At 38.2% G+C, this 20,822-nt stretch overlaps 1 protein-coding gene across 5 annotated transcripts in view; it reads right to left on the bottom strand.

The window, feature by feature from the left end:
* Positions 1-20,822, bottom strand: part of CMC1 (C-X9-C motif containing 1) — a 71,556-nt gene that overhangs the window by 49,318 nt on the left and 1,416 nt on the right. For 2 of the 5 annotated variants that reach the window (XM_047769288.1, XM_047769298.1), the window contains exon 2: positions 4,846-4,935. In XM_047769288.1, coding sequence (XP_047625244.1) covers positions 4,846-4,935 — 90 coding nt within the window. Of the gene's footprint in view, positions 1-4,845; positions 4,936-10,736; positions 10,821-11,261; positions 11,367-20,822 lie in introns of all 5 variants that reach the window. The other 3 variants (XM_047769289.1, XM_047769293.1, XM_047769292.1) reach the window with 3 other exon arrangements.

Genomic DNA, 20,822 nt, shown 5'->3' with positions numbered 1-20,822 from the left:
CAACAGACTGATAAAGAGGGTGGGCACTTTATCAAGCTTCTGCGTTATTTGACTACAGTTCTGGGATGTTTCAAATAGACAACCCATGCTTCCTTATACTTTATACAATTCCTTTAGAACCAACCCTACATATTGGCCAATAGGTCAAAAAGACTGTGACAGAAAACACTAACATAAAAAAACAAACAAACAAAAACACTGAAATAAGATAAAAGGCCAAGGGATGAAAGGAGTCAATGAGTAGGAGAAAATAATTCAGGTTAAAGAAAGTTCCAGGCCATCCCTGATGTCAAAGTAATTTTTTGGTCCTAATCTGTCACAGCAAAAAGAAAAAAAGGCTCTCATTATTTTTAAAGCAAACTTCATTATTCAAAACAGAAACTTCATATCAACTGCAATTCAAAAAAAGCAAAGAAATATAATGAATTTTTACAATTCAGTGACTCTTCCTCTTAGGAAGGCTGTTTCCAAGAAAAAAAAAATTATAACTCTAAAACACATACTTTACCAATAGTATACAACAACCCGTATTTTAAACTATACTACTAACACAGAAAATATAAATCATTAAATTAGTGAAGAGTCAAACACATGGAAAAAGTCACAGAGAGGAAAATAACCTTCAGAGGTCATCAAACCATCTTCCTAAAAACCACTAGTTGGTAAATCCCAGATCCAGGAAATGGAAGGGGATTTCTGCTTTGGTTTTTGGGAAGCGGGGAGACAGAAGGAGAAAGCCAGAGACAGTCATTCTAGAAGTTTTCTTCAGTTCCAATCCAGTGTATTCAGGACTTACTATGCTACTCTGGCCATTTATTTCAGCGGCTCTAGTCACTGCCATTGATGCCACTGGCAAAAGAATACTATAAAATTCAGTTTTCCATTTAAATCATCTGTTCAACTGCCTTTCTAATATATGCTCTACCAATAGAGTTTATAAACTTGGGAAAGCTTATGCAAGAGTTAAGACCAGGATTCTCAATTCTGTGTGAAATCTCCAAGTTGAGCCATCTTAACTCATCAAATCAAAATTACGTTCCAAAGGAAAAGATGATGAGCATTCTTTTTCTCTTCAAAAAGAAACCAAAAAGTCTACTTTATAAAGACAAAGATTCCCCAGTTGACATCACGTTAATACAAAAACTGCTTAACTGTCACCCAAAAGCCATAATTTCCTTGCTGCAGGTTATAATTTTCATTATATTGAAATGGTGAAATTACTGTGACTTTATAAAAGCTAACAGTAGAATTAGAATCATGTAATTATAGATATGAAATTTTATAAGTCTTAGGGGATACAATGATGAAACATTCTAAATGTTATCTACTAAGTTAAGACAAATTTAATTGTATCTAAACATAAGGTGAAATGTGCAACTCGGACTAAATCAGTGTACAGTAAAAACCAAGAGTGGATATACAGATAATGAAGGTACATGGAAGCTGGTTAAAACTTATAATGAAGAGAGAACTAGTAAGAATATAGCAACCTGGCTGAAATTGATATTCATTAGGATACTCTTCACATCAAAAGGGAGCATTTGGACGCTGTGGTCTTTATCAGTGTCCCAGCTGGTAATGGTGGAAGGTTAATGCCTTACCCCATTCTGTTCAATTTTCTATCCTAATTAGCCCTCCAAATCTATAGCTGTGAGCACCAAGTGTCTGTGCTCAAAAGAAACTAATTAATGCTAGCAAATTAGATCAAGTCCAAAGATCCAACAGCCAAACTCTTAGTTAAATGCTCCTCGTTAATAGGAAGTGTGGCTGTCAATAACTGCTGTTGGTGACTATAATGAGGCATCTTTTTTTCATTGAAAGTGATTTCATTTCTCTTTGTCACTGGAAAAGCTGTTCCATTCCCTTCACAAACCTAAGTTACTGGCAGCCTGACCCAATTCTTATGATCAGCCAGGTTGAAATGACATGGAAAAAAAAAAAAAGGCAAACAGAAAAGCTTTCCTACATAATCATATTTCAGGCATTTCACAGAAAGTCAGATCACTTATTAAAATTCCTATATCTTTATCCAAAAGGTATACAATTAGAATGCATAATGCTTTTATATAAAACTCTGTAATTATTTAATAAAGCAAAGGCTATAAATAGTAAACAGACTGTAATGGAAGTGTCCTGATTCTAAATTATGTCTTACTGTTCAGTTTAAATGTAGCTGTTCTGCTCCTGCTTGAGTAATGGCAATGTACATTCTTTCCTAATTCACATGGTTAAACAGGAAGGGTACTAAGGATCATTCTTTTATAAAATAATCAATTTTAGACCCTAAAACATGTTTGGGGCCATATGGCCTAAAAAAATCAATATATCATTATCTATTAAAATTCAAATATTCAAAGAGCATTTGTTATAACATGCTCTAGTAAGGACAAATGCATTGAAATAACCCAAATGAATTTCAAATTTTAAGATGCTTTCAGTCTTCAGAAGATATTAGGCATATGGAAAAAACAAAACAAAACTTAACAATGTCAACATCCTAAACAACTTAAGTTTTAATAAAGAAGAAAAAAAATCAAACATTTTCTTTCCTGTATCATTACAAGTAAGTATTTTAAAGTTATACGACAGTTCTTTCATTTTGAAGACCAAAATTAAAGTTTCATGGTCTAAGAGTAATAATAAGCAAAGTAGTTCTGAAACTTAAACCCAATCATTTTGTATTTTCATCTGAATCATGTGAGTAAAAACTCAGCTAGCATTCTTTCATTCTAGATATTCTTGAAGTATGCATTACAAAACAGAATCCAACTCATGTTTATAATTTTGTGGGGGTTTTTCTATCTTTTTTTTTTTTTTTGTAGCCACATGCACAGCATATGGAGTTCCCAGGCCAGGGACTGAATCTGAGACGCTGCTGCAACCAATGCCACAGCTGCAGCAATGCCAGATCCTTTAACTCACTGCACTGAGCAGGGGACAGAACCTGCACCTCCACAGTGACCCAAGCCACTTCAGTCAGATTCTTAACCCACTACGCCACAGCAGGAATTCCACATTTGTAATTTTGGACCAATATGTCAGTAATAAGTAAATAATTTTCCTGATAGTGAAAAGTTAACCCCATCATTTTCTTATCCCTTTATTTATTTATTTATTTTTGTTCTTTTTTTTAGGGCCACACCCGCGGCATATGGAGGTTCGCAGGCTAGGGGTTGAATCAGAGCTATAGCTGCTGGCCTATGCCACAGCCACAGCAAAGCAGGATCCAAGAAACGTCTTTGACCTACACCAACAGCTCATGGCAACGCTGGATCCTTAACTCACTGAGCGAGTCCAGGGATCAAAACCCGCAACCCCATGGTTCCTAGATGGATTCGTTTCCGCTGCACCACAATGGCAACTCCCTTATTATCCATTTTTAAGTTTCATCTGCCCTCACTTGAATCAGGCTATAGCCTTCTAAAAGTCCTATGAGGTAAGCAGAGGATCATCTCCTGAGACCATCAGCATGACATCTGCCAATGCTAGGTATGCACTGAACCTAACCTGCAGGTGCCAGTGGAGTAACTTCCCTAAAGGAAGGTGCTCTGATTAGACAACCAATTCAGAATGAAAGCAGGACCACAGAATGATAATAATAAATTACTGATAATTTGTTAATAAATTCATCTATAGTAGAGTTCATTCAAACTTAATTTACAGATGGATTTAAAACATGGAATAGCTCATAATAAAATATTTAATTTAAGAAAAAGAAACAAGGTGGCTCCACTGTGCAATGGATAGTGAATTGGACTTCTTCTAGGAAAAAAAAAAAAAATGACCATAATGCAGTGTCACTCCTGAGGACCTACCTACTCTTTTATTGCCTCTATCCATCAATCCCAGAGGTCATTCTCTAAGGAGGTAGCATCTAAGGGACCAAAATATTTCTAGCATCCAAGTGATACTGACAGAGCTCCAAAAGTTCAGTTGACCCAGCCTGGCTTCCCTGTGGAGACATTTGCAGGGGAAGTGCAGCCCTTCAGTCCCACTAAGAACTTCAGTGGTCCTTCAACATGACTACAAGAGAAAGGGAAAAGGGATGCAGGATGATATTCTAGGTCGACAAAATTTTACCACTACTTCTTTGAGATGGCCATTCCAAGAGGTAGATTTTTATGAAAAGATATTTCTACACTATTACTGCCATCTGCTTTACTAATTACCCATCATTTAGGGCCTCATCTTTCACCTTCTACTGTTTTGTTTATATTCTTCATTGTAATATGACATATTAACCAACAACACATCTCTAGATTCATAGACTACAGGAGTATTTCATGTTAAAAAAACATTTCCCAATGAAAAACACACACATGTGGGTGCTTAGTGCACGCATGTCATAAATATCTTCCACTCAGAAATATAAACTGTAGAAAAAAAAGTTTTGAAAAAGACTCATTGCAAGTACTACTGAGATTCCATTAACAATTCAGTAACAGTCAATGACAACAAAGAAAATCATCTCAGAATATGTATCTACATGCATGCTGACACAGGAAAAATAGGCACATATTACATTTGATGTTTCTTCTTGCCCTATCAAAATCACCAGAATAACATGTTTCCCCAAAATACAAATACAAATTTTTTCCATATGCAACCACACATCCAGAAAAAAATGTTTTTTGCTAGGAATTTGGGAGAATATTTTTAAATTGTAAATGAATTGAACACCACTAGGAAGCTCTGAAAGTTGAAATAACTGGTGTCTTACTGAAAGAGTGAGAAGAAATTCATACATATTAATTCACTGACTTCTTGACTCTGAGGCTAAGGATTAAATTCAAATTATATTATTAAAAAAAGTATTTTATCTTTACATGAATATCTGAATCTTACCTTCAACTTGTTCAGAGCACCTCTCTCGGGCCTTTTCTCTCATAATTTTAGGGATCAAAACATCTTTTTCAACATGTCTGAGATGCTGTTCTGGAAGAAGAAAAAGATCTTTCTTTAATATAGTAAAGTCTCAAGTAAATCACCATTTAGCAGGAAAATAAGCACTATGGTTTACTTAAAATAAAAGCTTATGCAGGAGTTCCCTGGTGGCTCAGTGGATTTAGGATCCAGCATTGTCACTGCAGTGGCTCAGGTCGCTGCTGTAATGCAGGTTTGATCCCTGGCCCAGAAACTTCCACATGCTGCAGGAGTGGCCAAAATATATGTATTAATAAAAATAAGTAAAAGCCTATGCAAACATATTTAAAAGTGACTCTTTTGTAACCTCATAAAATAGCAATTATTTTAGTCACTGAAAATCTTTCTAAATATTGTTTTATAGACAACAGAAAAAATGTGAGGGACATAGGCAACATCTTTCAAAATATTTCTACAAATGATGTTGCAACACTTTTATTTGATAACATATTCCATGTAGTCTTAACAAAATTAAACAGACTAAAGTGTTATAATTTTTTAATGACTATAATCCAAAAAAAGGATTTTCATCAATACTGAGGTGCAAAGATAGATGAAGAGATCCAGGATTAAGAGAAATGCAAGGAGTTTCTCTACCAAGTAATAAGAGCTGCTTAAGAAAGAGAGCTGGCAGAAGAAGAAAAGGTAGACCCACGTGTGCACAGAAAAACTACCACAGCTAGACTAAAATGGTAGCTTGAGCACCTGTGCCTCAAATTCCTAGAGAATCCTGAAAAAAAAAGGATCCTCTGGGAATCCAAATGATCAGGAATTCTGAAAGACAAAAGGTAGATGTGATCAGATGAAAGGAGGTTGCCAGGAAAACACTGATGCCAATAGTCGATGATGCTGCAAGCTCTGAAGCAGCAGAAGCTGGGAACTGGAGACCTCCCTACACAGGAAATGGAAGCATCATGAGTCAAAACACCACAGCAGGAGCCAAAGTGGGTCATTCCTCTGCTGCCTTTAGGTCATGGGTAAAATAAGTAAGTACAGGCACTTATCTCCAAAAGATCAGGAAGTTTCCCATTATCTACCTAGTGACACTTAAGGCCAGGAACCCCTAAACCTTTCCTGGCACTATGTGGTTATTTTTCTAGTATCCTACAGTTACAGAAGATGTCACTGTTGGAGAAGAAGGGTGAAGAGCACATGACAGATATTCGGAATTTTTGCAATTTCTATGAGTCTATAATTATTTCAAAAGTCTAAAAAGTTAAAGGAAAAAAAACTAGAAGAAATCAAAGGAGAAAATCTTTATAACAGAGTTAATCAATGAGTCAATTCTTAAATATGACAGCAAACTCATGACCCATAAAAATAAAAAATCAATAATAAAACTTTATCAAAATTAAGAACTTTCACTCTCCAACAGCTCCTGTTAAGAAGATAAAAAGACAAGCTACATACTAGGGAAAAAAAGTATCTGCACATCTCATGTCAGACAAAGTAACTGTATCTAGAACATACAGACACGTTAACACTTGACACTGAGAAAACAACAATCCAATTACAAATTGACAAAAGTCTTGAACAGACATTCTAGTAAGGAAGATATATGTAAAATGAATAGCATATGAAGAGATACTCAATACCATTAGGGAAATCTAAATTAAAGTTATAAAAAGATACCACTACAGACCCATTAAGACAGCTAAGATAACAAAATATACTACCAAGTGCTATCAAGAACGTCGAGTAACTGGATCTCTCTCATGGCTGGTGGGAACACTAAATGGCACAGCCACTCTGGAAGGTAACTGGCCACTTTCTTACAAAGTTAAACATATACTCCATATGATCCAGCAAATACACCCCTCAGGATTTATCTTAAAGAAATGAAAACTTCCATTCCCACAAAAAACTGTAAACAAATGTTCATCCCAGCTTTATCTGTAACAGCCAAAACATGGAAATTATCCAAAAGTCTTTCAACAGGTGAATAGATAAACAGTGGAGTATCACTGAACAATAAAACAAAGCGAACTACTGACATGCAGCAATAGCAAGACTCTGGATGGGTCTCAAGGGCACCATGCTGAATGAAAAGACAATCTCAAAGGGTTACACCTTGTTTAATTCCATTTACCTAATATTCTTAAAGTAACAAAATCAGAATGAAGGAAAACAGATCCCTGGCGGCCAACAGTTAAGAGCTGAGGAAGCAGGGTGTCTCAACTTTTTTTTTTCCACTTTTTCCCTTAAAAGAGGCTTTATATGCATTTTCCCCTAATAACCCCCATGAAATGTTCATTTCACAGATAAATTGTCTATCTGCTTATGTACTACATGTGTTACAATGCTTTGTACATTAAAAAGGTAAGATTATTTTCTCCCCCAATACCAATTTTTGCCGCTTTGAGGGCAATATTGCAGCCACTGAAGACATATACTTAAGGAAAGACATATCATTAAGGAAAGCTGGGGGAAAGGTACTTAGAAATTATACTGTTTTGCAGCTTGATGCATTAAACTACTTCAAAATAAAGTTTTTAAATGTATAAAGAAGAGCAAAGGACTCAGAAAAGCTAAAACAACATTAAAATAGTAGCATGAATTTGGATGCCTTGCACTACCTGCTTTCAAATCTCACTACAAAGCCACAGCAATCAAGGTAGTATAGTACTGGCATAACTGGAATAAACAAACAGATTAATGTCACAAAACAGGGTCCAGAAACAATTTCAGGTATACACAGCCAATTTATTTTGATAAATGCAACAAAGCTAATCATTAAAGAAATAAAAGTACTTTCAACAGTGGTAGGCCTGGGTTGGGGAGGTGAAATTGTGAGCAGCTTGAACCCTTCAACCCTCTACCTCATAGTATTCCCAACAGTTAATCTGCCACAGCTTATAAACCTAGATGTAAAAACGAAAATTGCTAAACCAACACAAACATACACACTACAATATCCTGAGTAGACAAAGATTTCTTCAAGAGGAAACAAAGCCACTAAACAAAAAAAGAAAACTATGATAAATGTGATTTCATCCAACATAAAATCTGCTGTTCATAAAAAGACACCAGTAAAAGAAATTGAAAAACAATGCACAAACCAGGAGAAAATGTTCACAATATATGCATCTGACAGAGAACTTCAACCTAGAATATATAAAATGTCCTACTACATATCAATAACAAAAATATAAACCACCCCATAAAAAAGAGGCAAAGACTAGAATGGACACTTCAAAGAGAAGATATACAAATTGTAAACACGCACATGAAAAGGTACTCAAAATCATAAGCCATTAAGAAAAGCAAGTGAAACCTATATCATTTCACGCCCACCAGAATGACTAAAATTAAAAACACTGACAACACCAAATGTTAGGGAGCATAAGGAGCAACTGGAACTTTCATATACGCTAGTGAGAAGTGTGAAATGACGAACTTCTTTGGAAAACTGCTTGTTATGTTGTAAAGTTAAAACGCACACCCAACCTATGTGCCACTCAGAGGTATTCATTTACCCAAAATGAATGAAAGTATTTGTCTGGAAAAACAAGCATTATTCATAATACCCTCAAACTGGAAACAACCTAATTGCCCATTGAATACTACTTAGCAATACAAAACAATGAACTAATGACACATTCAACTTGGGTGGATCTCAAAAATTCTGTTGGAAAAAAGAAGCCAGACATGAGAGTACACACTGCATGATTCAAGTGCATGCAAAATTAATCTAGAGTGACAAAAATCACAACACTAGTTTATCTGTGGGAGTTGAGACAGATACTCTCTAAGGGATGACTTGATTGGGTGCATGCACTTATCAAAACTCACAATCTGTAAATCTCACATGTATATTTTACTTCCATTTATATGTTAACTGATATAAATATAACATGCTATAAATCTGTAATCACAATGGGTGATTTTAACACATAACTATCAGAAAAAAATAACCCATAACTGTCAGAAATTAAACTTTAAAAAAGTTTTACAACTTTCTCCTTAAAGACACTGTTCATCTTTTATTAGATTTACTTCCATTGGTAATGTAATTATTCAGGTTCAAATGACTTTTTATTATATCCTTATAACCAATACAACTTTACTAATCATTAATTCCAATACATTGCCAATAGATTCTCTTCCAATTTCCGCACAGAAATTCTCCTCCAATTTCTATGAAGATAATCATAAGGATAGCTGGGCATCTTTCTTCTTTAATTCTTACTGTCTATGTCCTTTAAAGACAGGTGGGTAGCAACTAGCAGCAACTTGGGTGCTCAAATTTTGCTTAGCATCTTTGCAGTTTTCATGTTGAGATCTGCTTATGACTTTACTCTCTTAGCTTTGTATTGTTTTGTTATCAAAGTTACATTATTTAGACAATAAATTAAGGACTTTTCTTTGTAGTCTCTGGAACATTGTATAAAGATTATTACCAGTACTTTGAAAGTTTGGCAGAAACCACCCATGAAGGTCAGCTTTACAGGTCAATTTGGCTAGTCCCCAGTTATTCAAATGCTAATCCAACTGTTGCTGCAGAGGTATTTAGCAGATGTGATTCAAGTCTGTGATCTGCTGACCTTAAGTAAAGGAGATAATCCAAGAAAAATCTGGGTGGGCCTGATCCAATCAGTTGAAAAGCCTTCAGAGTATAGCTGAGATTTTCCTGAAGAATTCCGCCTGCAGAGCACAGCCTCAGCTCATGATCAAGAGTTCCAAAGGCCACCCTTCCTGATGCCCCACCCACACAGTTCAGGCTTGTCTCCCTCAATCACATGACAATTATGTGTGTATATATGTATACATATGTATGTATGGGGGAAGGTAATACCTCATTTAACCAGAGTTTTGGAGTATGTATGCAAGACAGACACAAAGAGTTTTAACTAATGATCTAATTTCCTTAGGGCTTTTTACTTATTCTTGAGTCAGCTGCAATTTTCAGTTGTTTTTATTTCTCAAGGGAGCTATCTGTTTCATCTAAAATTTCAAACTAATGAAAAAAAGATGTTCACATGACTGTTTCCTATTGACCACACGTATAACTGTATTCCAGTTTTCACTGCCATGCCTATGCCAGGGGGTCAACAAACATTTTCTGTTAAGGACCAGTTTTATAGGCAACAAACCCTCTCTGTCACGTGTATTCCTTTTTTCTTTTTAAAACAACCCTTTGAAAATGTTACTAACCATTCATAGCACACAGGCATACCAGATTCTGCCCAGGACACAGATTACTATGGAACTCTGGCCTGTACTATTTATTTATGCCTTCTCTTTTTCCTTAGCTTTGCCAGAGCTGCTGTAAGATGAGAAAAAGCACACTGAGCTTATAGAAGGAATTGCAAGCATGGATGGGGAGAAAAGGACAGACTGAGAGGGAGGCCCTGGAGGACTGGTGGGGCCTGAAGGGACTAAGGGACAGGGATGAGTCAAGGCAGGCTCCCAGCTTTCCAGCTCCAAGTGGAAGGAATTAACCACTCACTGAGACAGGGATACAAAAGAAGCACCAGGTGGGGGCAAATCTGTGTGACCATGATGACTTAGAAGTACCTGGTACCTATTTGGAGGGAAAATAATAAAACTGGGGCTAGCTCCACACAGTTCTTTTCTCCTTGTCTATGGCACGAATCACAATTCAGCATCAGCCATTAACAGTATAACTACTGAACATATTGGAAGAAATACTGTGATATACTGATTACATAATCAATTTTAACGTGTGACTTCTTCCTTTCACTTATACAGTTTTAACCTAACTTATTGATCATGAAGCTACTCTTTGTTCTATAAATCTTGTAACATTGAACCATTTTTCCATAAGTAAATTATAACAGAAATTTACCTACATTATAAATTCTCGGTTACAATACTCCTCTGTAAAACAGTCTTAAGTGTCTTGCAAGAATTCTTGATCATCCTTCAAAAATCACCTAAAGCAAAGAAAATTCTAGAATCACATGAAAAGTGATTTGACTCTCCACACTCTTGGTGTTAAATCAGAAGTAACAGACTTAAAAATATATAAATAAATTCTGCTACCACTTGGTAGTATACCAAACACTAAATATCAATTTGTAAATAATTATGATTCTGTACATTTCAAAGATTTCTTCAACACTACAAATGTCATAGATATGGCACTTTTTATCCACAAAATTACAGGGTGATTCCCTCAATGTCAATGTGATATATTCATGTTACACATTTGCACAAAAGCTTGCAAAAAAAAAAAAAAGTCAACTTTGGAGAATTTGCCACTCTACAGCCACATGAATTTATACTGAGATAAAGAATCAGGATAACACCACAAGGGAAAATTTCCAAAGCTCTAGCTTCTAACATTCTATCATCACCTGAAAGTCAATTTTCACCTTTTTCACTGGCTGAATCTATTCAGATTTTGCTTTGGGGCCTGTGTGTTCTTGCAATATGGCAGTCCTGGATTAGAAGGCCACTGACAACAGCACTTGCTGATTCTGCAAAGACAATAGCAACACAAATCAGAACAACCCAGGTTCTTCCACCAGAAACAGGAGACACCTGAGGGGCAAGGAATGCCTTTTCAACAGTGAAAAATGTTCTAATTTAACTAACTGAATTACTGAGATAATGCCACTGTTTTGTTTTGTTTTGTTTTAAACCTCCTACTTGCATTTATTTGCTCCTGCAGACATTTCCATGCTACTGTTTACCCTGGAGGAAAAAAGAATAAGAAAAATGCGAGTAGTATATGTGCAAAAGTGTTCTTACTGGCAATAGTTTCTATCCTTAGGTGCCTCTTCTTTACTAGCTACCAAAAGCCTCAAAACAAGGGCTGCAGACAGATGGCACTGTGTGAAATACAGCATCACCAGAGCTCACTGTCGTTAGCTTCCACTCCATCCTTTACCCCGGAGGCCAGGACTCCAGTTCTCAGCAGCACAGAGACACGGATGCCCCCAACCAAACTTCCCTGAGTCTGCCAGCTCGTTTATCCCTTCCTCTCCAGGGACGATGTAAAAGGAGGAAGGAGTAGGGGGGCAGGTGTACTGAGACTGGGAAAACTAAGACAGGGAAGATCAGCTTCACTTTTCCACTGTCTCCCCTTCAAACCACACTTGAACTAAGAAGATTCCCCCTCAGCATTTCAGCAGCCTCTGGCTACGAAACCTCAAGTTAAAGCCAGTCTGCTTAAAGCCCCCTCAGTGTAAGAATTTTGATTCCATTGTACAGATAAAAATGTGGAAACTCACAGAGGAGAAAGAACCCAACTTGCTGATAAAGGGGCAGGTGGCAATTCTTATTCCACGCCACCACCCCTCAAATGGGGTGGTGGCCTATTTAAGGGGACTTCAGCACACAATGTCCCATGAGCCTCTGAAGTCACGGTGAAGCCTGAGACAAGCCTCACTCAGACAATAAGATTGTTGAGGTTTCAGAGGCATTATTGCGAAATAATAAAGCAAAATTAAAAATTTCACAGTTCACATCTTTCGCTCAGAGTAAAGCTAAATGATTCCTACCATGAAGAAAAGTATTAAAAAAAAAAAAAAAAAAGTAAGCGGACGTGGGCTGAAAAATGCCTTCACAGAGCGTAAACATCAAATATTAGGTCAATAACAACTGAATCTTTTTGTAAGCTAAAATTTGCAAAACACAGAGAGCACATCAATGAGATGGACTGCCTATTTCTGCTCAACTTCTAGGTCAGACCCCACTGACGCCCTACAACCATGTGCAGCACTTGAACCTCTCTGTCCTATCAGCTTCAACTGCTAACACCTCATTCACACCAGATGTGCCCATTTCCCAAAAGCATCTATTTCTTGGACCCCAGATGCTGCAGATTGTTAGGTGTGAAAACTTCCTCTTCCACCCACATTACGCTAACCAAGATGAGGCCAGAAAGGGACAACAAATCTAAAGGTATAGCAAAGCAGGAAATCAACCTATACAACAAGACACGCCAATTTTAGAAATGTGTGGCCATCTCCATTGTGGCCATAACTTTGTAAATGACAAATTTTTACATTTATTTTATTTGATAGTCCTACAAGCACAGTGTCTCACTGATATTGACATAAAATCAGCTGTTTCAAGGGAGGTGAAAGGAGAGATTTGAGAACGGAATGAACGACAGTGCGCCTGGGCCTCGAGAGCAACAAGCCCCCAGCTGATTTATTTTCTCTTGATGGACGTCTGGAACATGGAATGTGCTGGGCCACTCACAAACCTACTAATGCTCCTCAGTGCCTCTGGCCAGCTAGCTCTACCAGTCCTTCTCCATCCTACAATATTTTACAAAATCTAACCAAAAACATGGACCACTTTGCTAACAGAGCAGGGGAGTTCTTTTTATATGGAGAGCTTGTTCACTTACTCTAAGACTCAATTCTTATTCAAATCTTTCTTGGTATAGCTTTCAGAGCCAGTTTGAATTAAAACCAACTCCATGACACACCATTTTTGGGGGGTAGGACCTACAGGATGACACCTGGCACATTCACCAGACAGCCTTTGGCTCACCTTGGCTGCAATTCAAGCTTCTGAACAAAAATTTGCCAAAATGAGGATATTCACATGAATGTACGGTCAATGCTGAAGGCAAATTTCTAAAGGATTATTCTGAACACTAGTAATACTAAAAAAAAAAAAAAAAAGTATAAACACTCCCAAGGTAAGATCTGCTCCTCTTCCATGGCAATCCCATAAAGCTCCATCTTTAAAAATGGTATTTATGGGAGTTCCCATTGCGGCTCAGTGGGTAAGAACCCAACTACTATCCATGAGGACTCAGGTTCAATCCCTGGCCTCACTCAATGGGTTAAGGTTCCAGCATTGCTGTGAGCTGTGGTGTCGGTCACAGACTCAGCTTGGATCCATTCTTGCTGTGACCGTGGTGTAGGCCAGCAGCTACAGCTTCAATTTGACCCCTACTAGCCTGGGAACTTCCATATGTGTTGGGTGTGGCCCTAAACACGGCGGGGGGGGGGGGGGGGGGGGGGTGGTACTTATGCTGAGCCCTCAGTGCTCATCTCCATCTCCAAATTTCCTCAGCCCACATTTTCAAGTATCTGTTAGTAATTCAAGTCCCACCAGCATCAGAATCTCAACTTAAAATTTCTGCAATTTAAATCTTTATTCTGCCATTCCAGTGGTTATATGATCCTTGCAAAAGAAAAAAAAATCAGAATAGATTTATATAGTACACAGAAAAAGCAAAATATTTTCAGAAGGAAAGAAAAAGTGGTAAAAGGAATCATTTTATGAACATCATCACATTCAGGAGCAGGTGTTATGAAGAAGCCGAGGCTTAGAAAGCTCACAGCAATCTTACAACTCTAAGTCAGGAAATCACTGGTGAAGTCAAACTCCAGCTCAATCTTCTGCCTTTATTTTCCATTTTCTACCTCTTATTTTCTTACCAAAGTTTACTTACTTAAAATCAAACTCGGAGTTCCCAGGTGACCAGCAGTTAAGGATCTGGCATGGTCACTACAGCATTTCAGGTCACTACTATGGCATGAGTTCAATCTCTGGCCTGGGAACTTTAGTATGTTGTGGGCACAAACAAATAAATAAAAAATAAATAAAAATGAACTCAAACTCAACTCTCGTTCTGTCCCAAAGTTGCCCCCTGACCCCAGCACCTGAAAGTGATTTTTCCTGCCAAACACTATGGCTTTAATCACGTGGACTGAGAACACAGCACAGCACACTATCTACCAAAAATTTTCTGCTGCAAGATCAGTGGTTGCTACAGACCAAACTGTGTCCACACCGCCACTAAATTCATGTGGAAGCCCTAGACCCAAAATGACTGTGGTTGACAAGGTAATTAAGGTTAGTAAGATCATACGGGTAGTTACCTAATCTCATAGGTAGCCTCATGAAGAAGGGGAAGAACCATCAAGCAAATCAGCTGGCACCTTGATCTTGGACTTCTCAGCCTCCCAACTCTGAGAAATAAATGTTTATTATTTAAGCCACCTAGTCTATGGTATGTTATTACGGCAGCCCAAGCAGACTAAGACAGCTTTTGGTACCAGAACTTCTCAGTTCAGGCTGCATCTAACAACCACCTGAGAGGGTTTTTTAAAATTCTGTTGTCTGGGCTCCATACCATACAAGTTAAATCAGAGACACTGGGGTAACACCCAGGCATTGGTATCTTTAAAAGCTTCCCAAGTAACTCTAATATTAGATTCTAGACTAAGAACCACTGCATGAAACTTAAGTTTAATGCGGTCTGAGACCATGTCTCATTAACCTCCAGAACTCCAATTCCTAGCATATGGTAAATATGAAATAAAAATATTTAATGATATGTATATTTTAAAATTTCAGTATTTGATAATCATTATATTAATAAATATTTGAACAAATATATTCATTCGAGATTCATTCTGTTAACAAATATTTATTATGCACCTATGATGTACTAATCACCACGCCAGGGGTTGTATATACAAGGATGTTCAGCAGTATAAACATTTAAAACTGTATTTCAATTAATCATGCTTAGTAAATTAACATGTAATCTGTAAAAGCTCCCAGTAACAGTTCTGTAGCAAAAACACAATGCAGGACAGTAAATGCCCTGTTCTAAAAGATTGTTTCCTTCCACCTCCTTACTTAAAAATGTAAAAGCAGAGTGGGGGATGGTGGAGGAGAAGCTTAATTTGGGAATCAACATTCTTAACTGGGCATGTTTTGTGTGGCCCACCTACATCAAGTCTAAGGTAACAGTTTCTGCATTTTTGACATCTATACACCTAGAGAGTTCTACAAATATGCTATTAACACCCTATGGATAAATAACCATACTAATCCAGTCAATGCAACCTGAACTTTCTGTACTGAGTCAAGAACCCCTTGAGGCCAACTGCAAGTCTTTAAAAACACAAAAGTTTAAAGCTTGAAGCAGCCTTGACTCCAGATGCATCTTACTCTCCCTGCCCCTATCCTCAAATCTCAGATTCTGCCAGGCAGAACACTTTACAGGCCTGAGATTAATGGCAGAGTCTGAAACAAGCCAGTGCTACTTCCGAGTTCAGTTTGGTTCTGTTTCCTCCCCGGGGTGGGTGGGCATCCTCTTACTGACTAGATGTAACTAATTGGCCTCTCCTTTCTAACCATCCAGTCTCCCATAAAGTTAGTATAAAAGATGGAATCATATGAAAAACGTTTACTATCCACTACGCAAGTAAATATTTCCCTTTTCACCCTGGGTTTTTCTTCATGTCTCAAAGTACCTGATACATAGAGGCGCATAAATAAAGTAGGTTTCACTTTATTTCTCAAGCAAAAAACTACAGACCTAGAATGGAAGAAACTCTATACCCAGGTTATCAGATATATCGGTAGTTTTTAAAAACTTCAAGTATTAAAAAAACTTTTTTTGGTGAAAGATTGAAGGGCAGTGATCATCAGGGAAAGCCTCCTCTGAAACTGATTTTCAAGTGAAGTGTCAAAAACAAACAAGAATTAGACAGGTTGGGGATGAGGGCAGAAAGGAAAAATTCCAAAACAAAGGAACAGCCTGTCAAATGGCCTAAAAGCAAGAAAACAAAGCACAGTTTGGCAGATGTTATGTTTATCTTAGACCAATGATACTCAAACTTTTTCACCACGACCCCATGATACTTTACACCTGGATATGGTACATACATCTGTATGATTTATGTATTCATGCCAGGCTATCCCTTCCTACCTGATCTAACCTACTACCTCATCCAAACTCTCACTACCCAAACTAAGGTTTCTAACAGATTAGGATGTTATTTTAGGAAGGAGCTGGCGCCTCCACGTGGGGAGAATGCTGAAGCATCTGCACTGCAAGCCTCTATGGCTTAGGGGCAGAAGTGGGGAGTGGGTGTAGGTAGCACTTGGCAGTTTTCCTGCCCAGCGCCCCATCATCTCCTGACTCCTGCAAAGGGCAAGGGCTGACGGGTGTCATGAAGCCCAGGTCCCTCACCTCCAAAGCAGGAGAAACTCTGCACTTTGAGGTGCCCAGCAGCTGCACAGGCCTTTCCCTGAAACTATACCCTTGCTCAGCCCCCTCCCCTCTCGCTCCTGTTTCCCTCACTCCGTGCCAGGTTTTTGCTAAGAGCACTCTGTAAACCGCTTCCACAAAAAACACCCAAGTGGTACCCAGGTGCCCGAATCTTGTTCTCCAATACCATGGGCAAATAAAGGAACCTGGGTATGCTAGAGAAATGAGTAATTTCATGACTGGGCCAGGGGTATCTTGTGTGAGTAAAAAAAAGGGAAACACTCAAAAAGTGCTGGGAGTACATCAGAAGGACCTAGATGCTCTCCTTGGCCAAATCTGGGAAGATGTGAGCACCAAAAGAACTACATACAGTAAAAACTATAAACCATTGAAAAAAATAAAAATTCATGAATTCATACAATAATATATCTATAAATAAATAAGAAACAAAGTGGTTTCTTACAGCAAAATATCAATGATCACCTAATAAATGTGGAGATAGTGCTGGAGGCAGAAAAATCATCATTTTGCAACCATCACAGGAAAGACTGAATCAGGCAAAAATCATCAATGGATGCCAAAGCAAAGGGAATTTCTGATGAGAAATTAATATTTGCATAGTCTTTAATAGTCTCCCCATAGATGACTTATTAATTACAAGAGAGGAAAAACAAAGAAATGGGACAGGACCTTGGCAGGGTAGTCAAAATGAAAACCACCCAGGAAAGAAGGCTTCCCCAATGCAGACAGACAGTTCAGCTGAGATCACACTCCCCTATCTCATGAAAAGTCAGGTAACACACAATGAAGGAAAGTTCTGCCTGTCACTCCCTTGCCTAAACACCTGCAATGTCTTCCTGCTGTTCTTGGATAAAATTCAAACTCCATGACCTGGCTTAAGAAACACAATTCATGACCCCAGCCCCAACCCCACAAGGCCCCAGCACACACTCCTCCCCAACCTCACACTTCTTTTTCTTTTGCAAATTTTTGCAAGTTTCAGAGGACAACTTATTAAAGGGTTGTTAAATTACTCTAATGAGACTAAATGTATTTTCTAGTTCAAATATGTTTTGAGCTTAGAAATAGATCAAACATGGAAGTCAGATTTTTAGATCTTAACTACGAATATAACTAACAGAATACTGTAAAAATATAGAAGCAATAATAAAATTTAAAAGTTTCTAATCAACTACATAGTAATTTTTTTTACACGTTAATCACAAATGCTCAGAAGGAAAAAAATAGGGTTCTTCCAATCTATTTGGATGTCTAACTTGAAACGTAGAATTTTCCAGTGACTGCATGTGCTTGTACACCTATAGCTCCATCCACAGGAACCAATAGAACAATCCCTGCAACCCAAGGGTTCCAAGAGCTGCCATAATGCCATCCTCCCAGGATTCACCCCTTAAACAGTCACTCATGGAAGTCATGTAATTCTTGACCCCATTTCCCATCTCCTGAGCCCTATCACACTAGCCGACCTTCTCCCCTCAACAGATTTCTGAAGAAAACACCAATAAGGGAGATAGGCAGGCGAGCAACTTCTCTCATGCTGCCCCCCCTGCTGTGAATCCACACTAAGGGGTGGGGGGAGACTGCCTACCTACCCCATTCCAAGAGTTAACAGTAGATGAAAACGATCAGTCTATACCTCAGCCAGCAACCCTGAGATTTTCTAAGTATCTATCTTCTCAAATAACTTTTGGAGGATTTTTTTTTTTTTTACATTTTACTGGTTCCCTCGCTAATTAATGAGCTGAAGAAAATCTTCAACATATATTCACTTTGTATTAGCATAAGCAATAGTTTTTCTATTTTGTAAATTCTACTTTAACAAGCACCACCCCCCCCCTTTTCTCCTTTTTAGAGATGCACATGTGGCATACGGAAACTCCCAGGTGAGGGGTCGAACTGGAGCTGCAGCTGCCAGCCTACACTGCAGCCACAGCAACACTGGATCTTGGATCCAAGCCTCATCTGCGACCTAAGCCACAGCTCATGGCAACAATGGATCCTTAACTCACTGAGCTAGGCCAGGGATTGAAGCCACATCCTCATGGATACTAGTTGGATTCTTAACACCCTGAGATGCAACAGAAACTACCAACAGGCACCACTTTTTTAATATTGTTTCTTTACAGGTGATCATGGGTTATCCATTCAAAATAAACAACCTTTAAATTTTCAACCAAAGTTTGACTCGATTTTTAAAATATATACAATACTTGCAGAAAGGGTGATAAATTGGTAACATTATAACCTGGACTAAGACTAATCACTTAAGTCCTTTTATAGGAGAATGAACTATACTATATATTCCTGAATCACTACTAGGTGGTCAAAGGTCTCACTTATGGATAGAGATATAGGAAGAACTCCCCTGGGAACAAGGAGATGAGGCTGATAAGAAAACAAAGCTGAAGAACAAGTCAATAATCTTGGGGAAATTCAGAGCAGTGAGTCTCCAAACTGCCCAGGGACTATTTTAAACCCTCAGAGCCCTGGACAAAGTACGTCTGAATATCTAGCATTTTCTTTTCTTTTGCTTCTTGGGGCTGCACCTTCGGTATATGGAGGTTTTCAGGCTAGAGGTCAAGTCGAAGCTACAGCTGCTGGCCTACAACCACAGCAACCTGGATCAGAGCCGCATCTGCAACCTATACCACAGCTCACGGCAACACCTGATCCTTAACCCACTGAGCAAGGGCAGGGATCAAACCTGTGTCCTCATGAATACTAGTTGGGTATGTTACCACTGAGCCACAATGGTAACTCCCTCATTTTTCTTTTTTCTTTTTCATAATTTATCTCTCTTCAGACACTTTTCCTGTGTGTTTTGTTGGACTCCCCAGCTCTTTCTCTCTACATTCAAATTGTCAGGTAAAATAGTGAAAAAATTATGGCTGATAAGCTTACAAGGAGCGCTGTTATTACTTCTACATTAACAAAACAGAAAATTATTTCAATACAACTACATACAAAAGTAATGCAAACTGTATTTCACTGTTAAGAGTTTCTTAAGAAAAATAGACCCTACAAATCTAGTTAAAAGCTGCTGCCAAATGAAGACCAAACCTGTACAAATTTTTTTTTTTGTCTTTTTGTCATTTCTTGGGCCGCTCCCTCTTGCATATGGATGTTCCCAGGCTAGGGGTCTAATCGGAGCTGTAGCCACCGGCCTACGCCAGAGCCACAGCAACGCGGGATCCAAGCCGCGTCTGCAACCTACACCACAGCTCAGGGCGACGCAGGATCCTTAACCCACTGAGCAAGGGCAGGGATCGAACCCACAACCTCATGGTTCCCAGTCAGATTTGTTAACCACTGCGCCACGACAGGAACTCCTGTACAAATATTTTTAAAAATCTAACACAAACCAATGAGAAACAGATTTTACTACACAAACTTCATTTGGCTCAACTATCTATTCATCTACTTGGAAATACTTCTACTTGGTATGGGCACATACCACTGTGGACTGTCAAAAGCAAAAGAAATATCAAAGCATGAACCAAACGAAAACAAAGTTAAAAAAAAAAAAAGCAGCTGACATCAATACATTTGTATTCTGGAATTTAAAACAAACAAAAAAATTTTTTGAATCTTCCTACTGGCGGACTCTACTTTCTTACTTTCCATTTCAATCTTGTTTCCACCCCTGCTTTTATTGAAGTTTCCAGTGATCATCGTGTTAGATTTGACCATCATAGGCCACCCACCTGAAGTAACTAGCCTAGGAATTACCCTTCAGGCTTCTCTCCCTCACCACCCTTATTCAACCAACAGCAAGTCCTGTTAATTTCTCCTCCAAAACATCTCCTGATGCTTCATATTTCTTTCCATTTTTTTCCTAATAACAACCCAGACCTATATACCAATGGGTTTGTTTGGGCTGCTGCTACCACTCCTAATCTTCTTCTGCTCAAACCCGCTCGACAATGCTACCACTGCT

Source organism: Phacochoerus africanus, chromosome 1 (assembly GCF_016906955.1).
Source record: "Phacochoerus africanus isolate WHEZ1 chromosome 1, ROS_Pafr_v1, whole genome shotgun sequence".
Lineage (NCBI taxonomy): Eukaryota > Metazoa > Chordata > Mammalia > Artiodactyla > Suidae > Phacochoerus > Phacochoerus africanus.
Note: the sequence above shows the minus strand (reverse complement) of the source record. Positions and strands in the feature narration are given on the sequence as shown.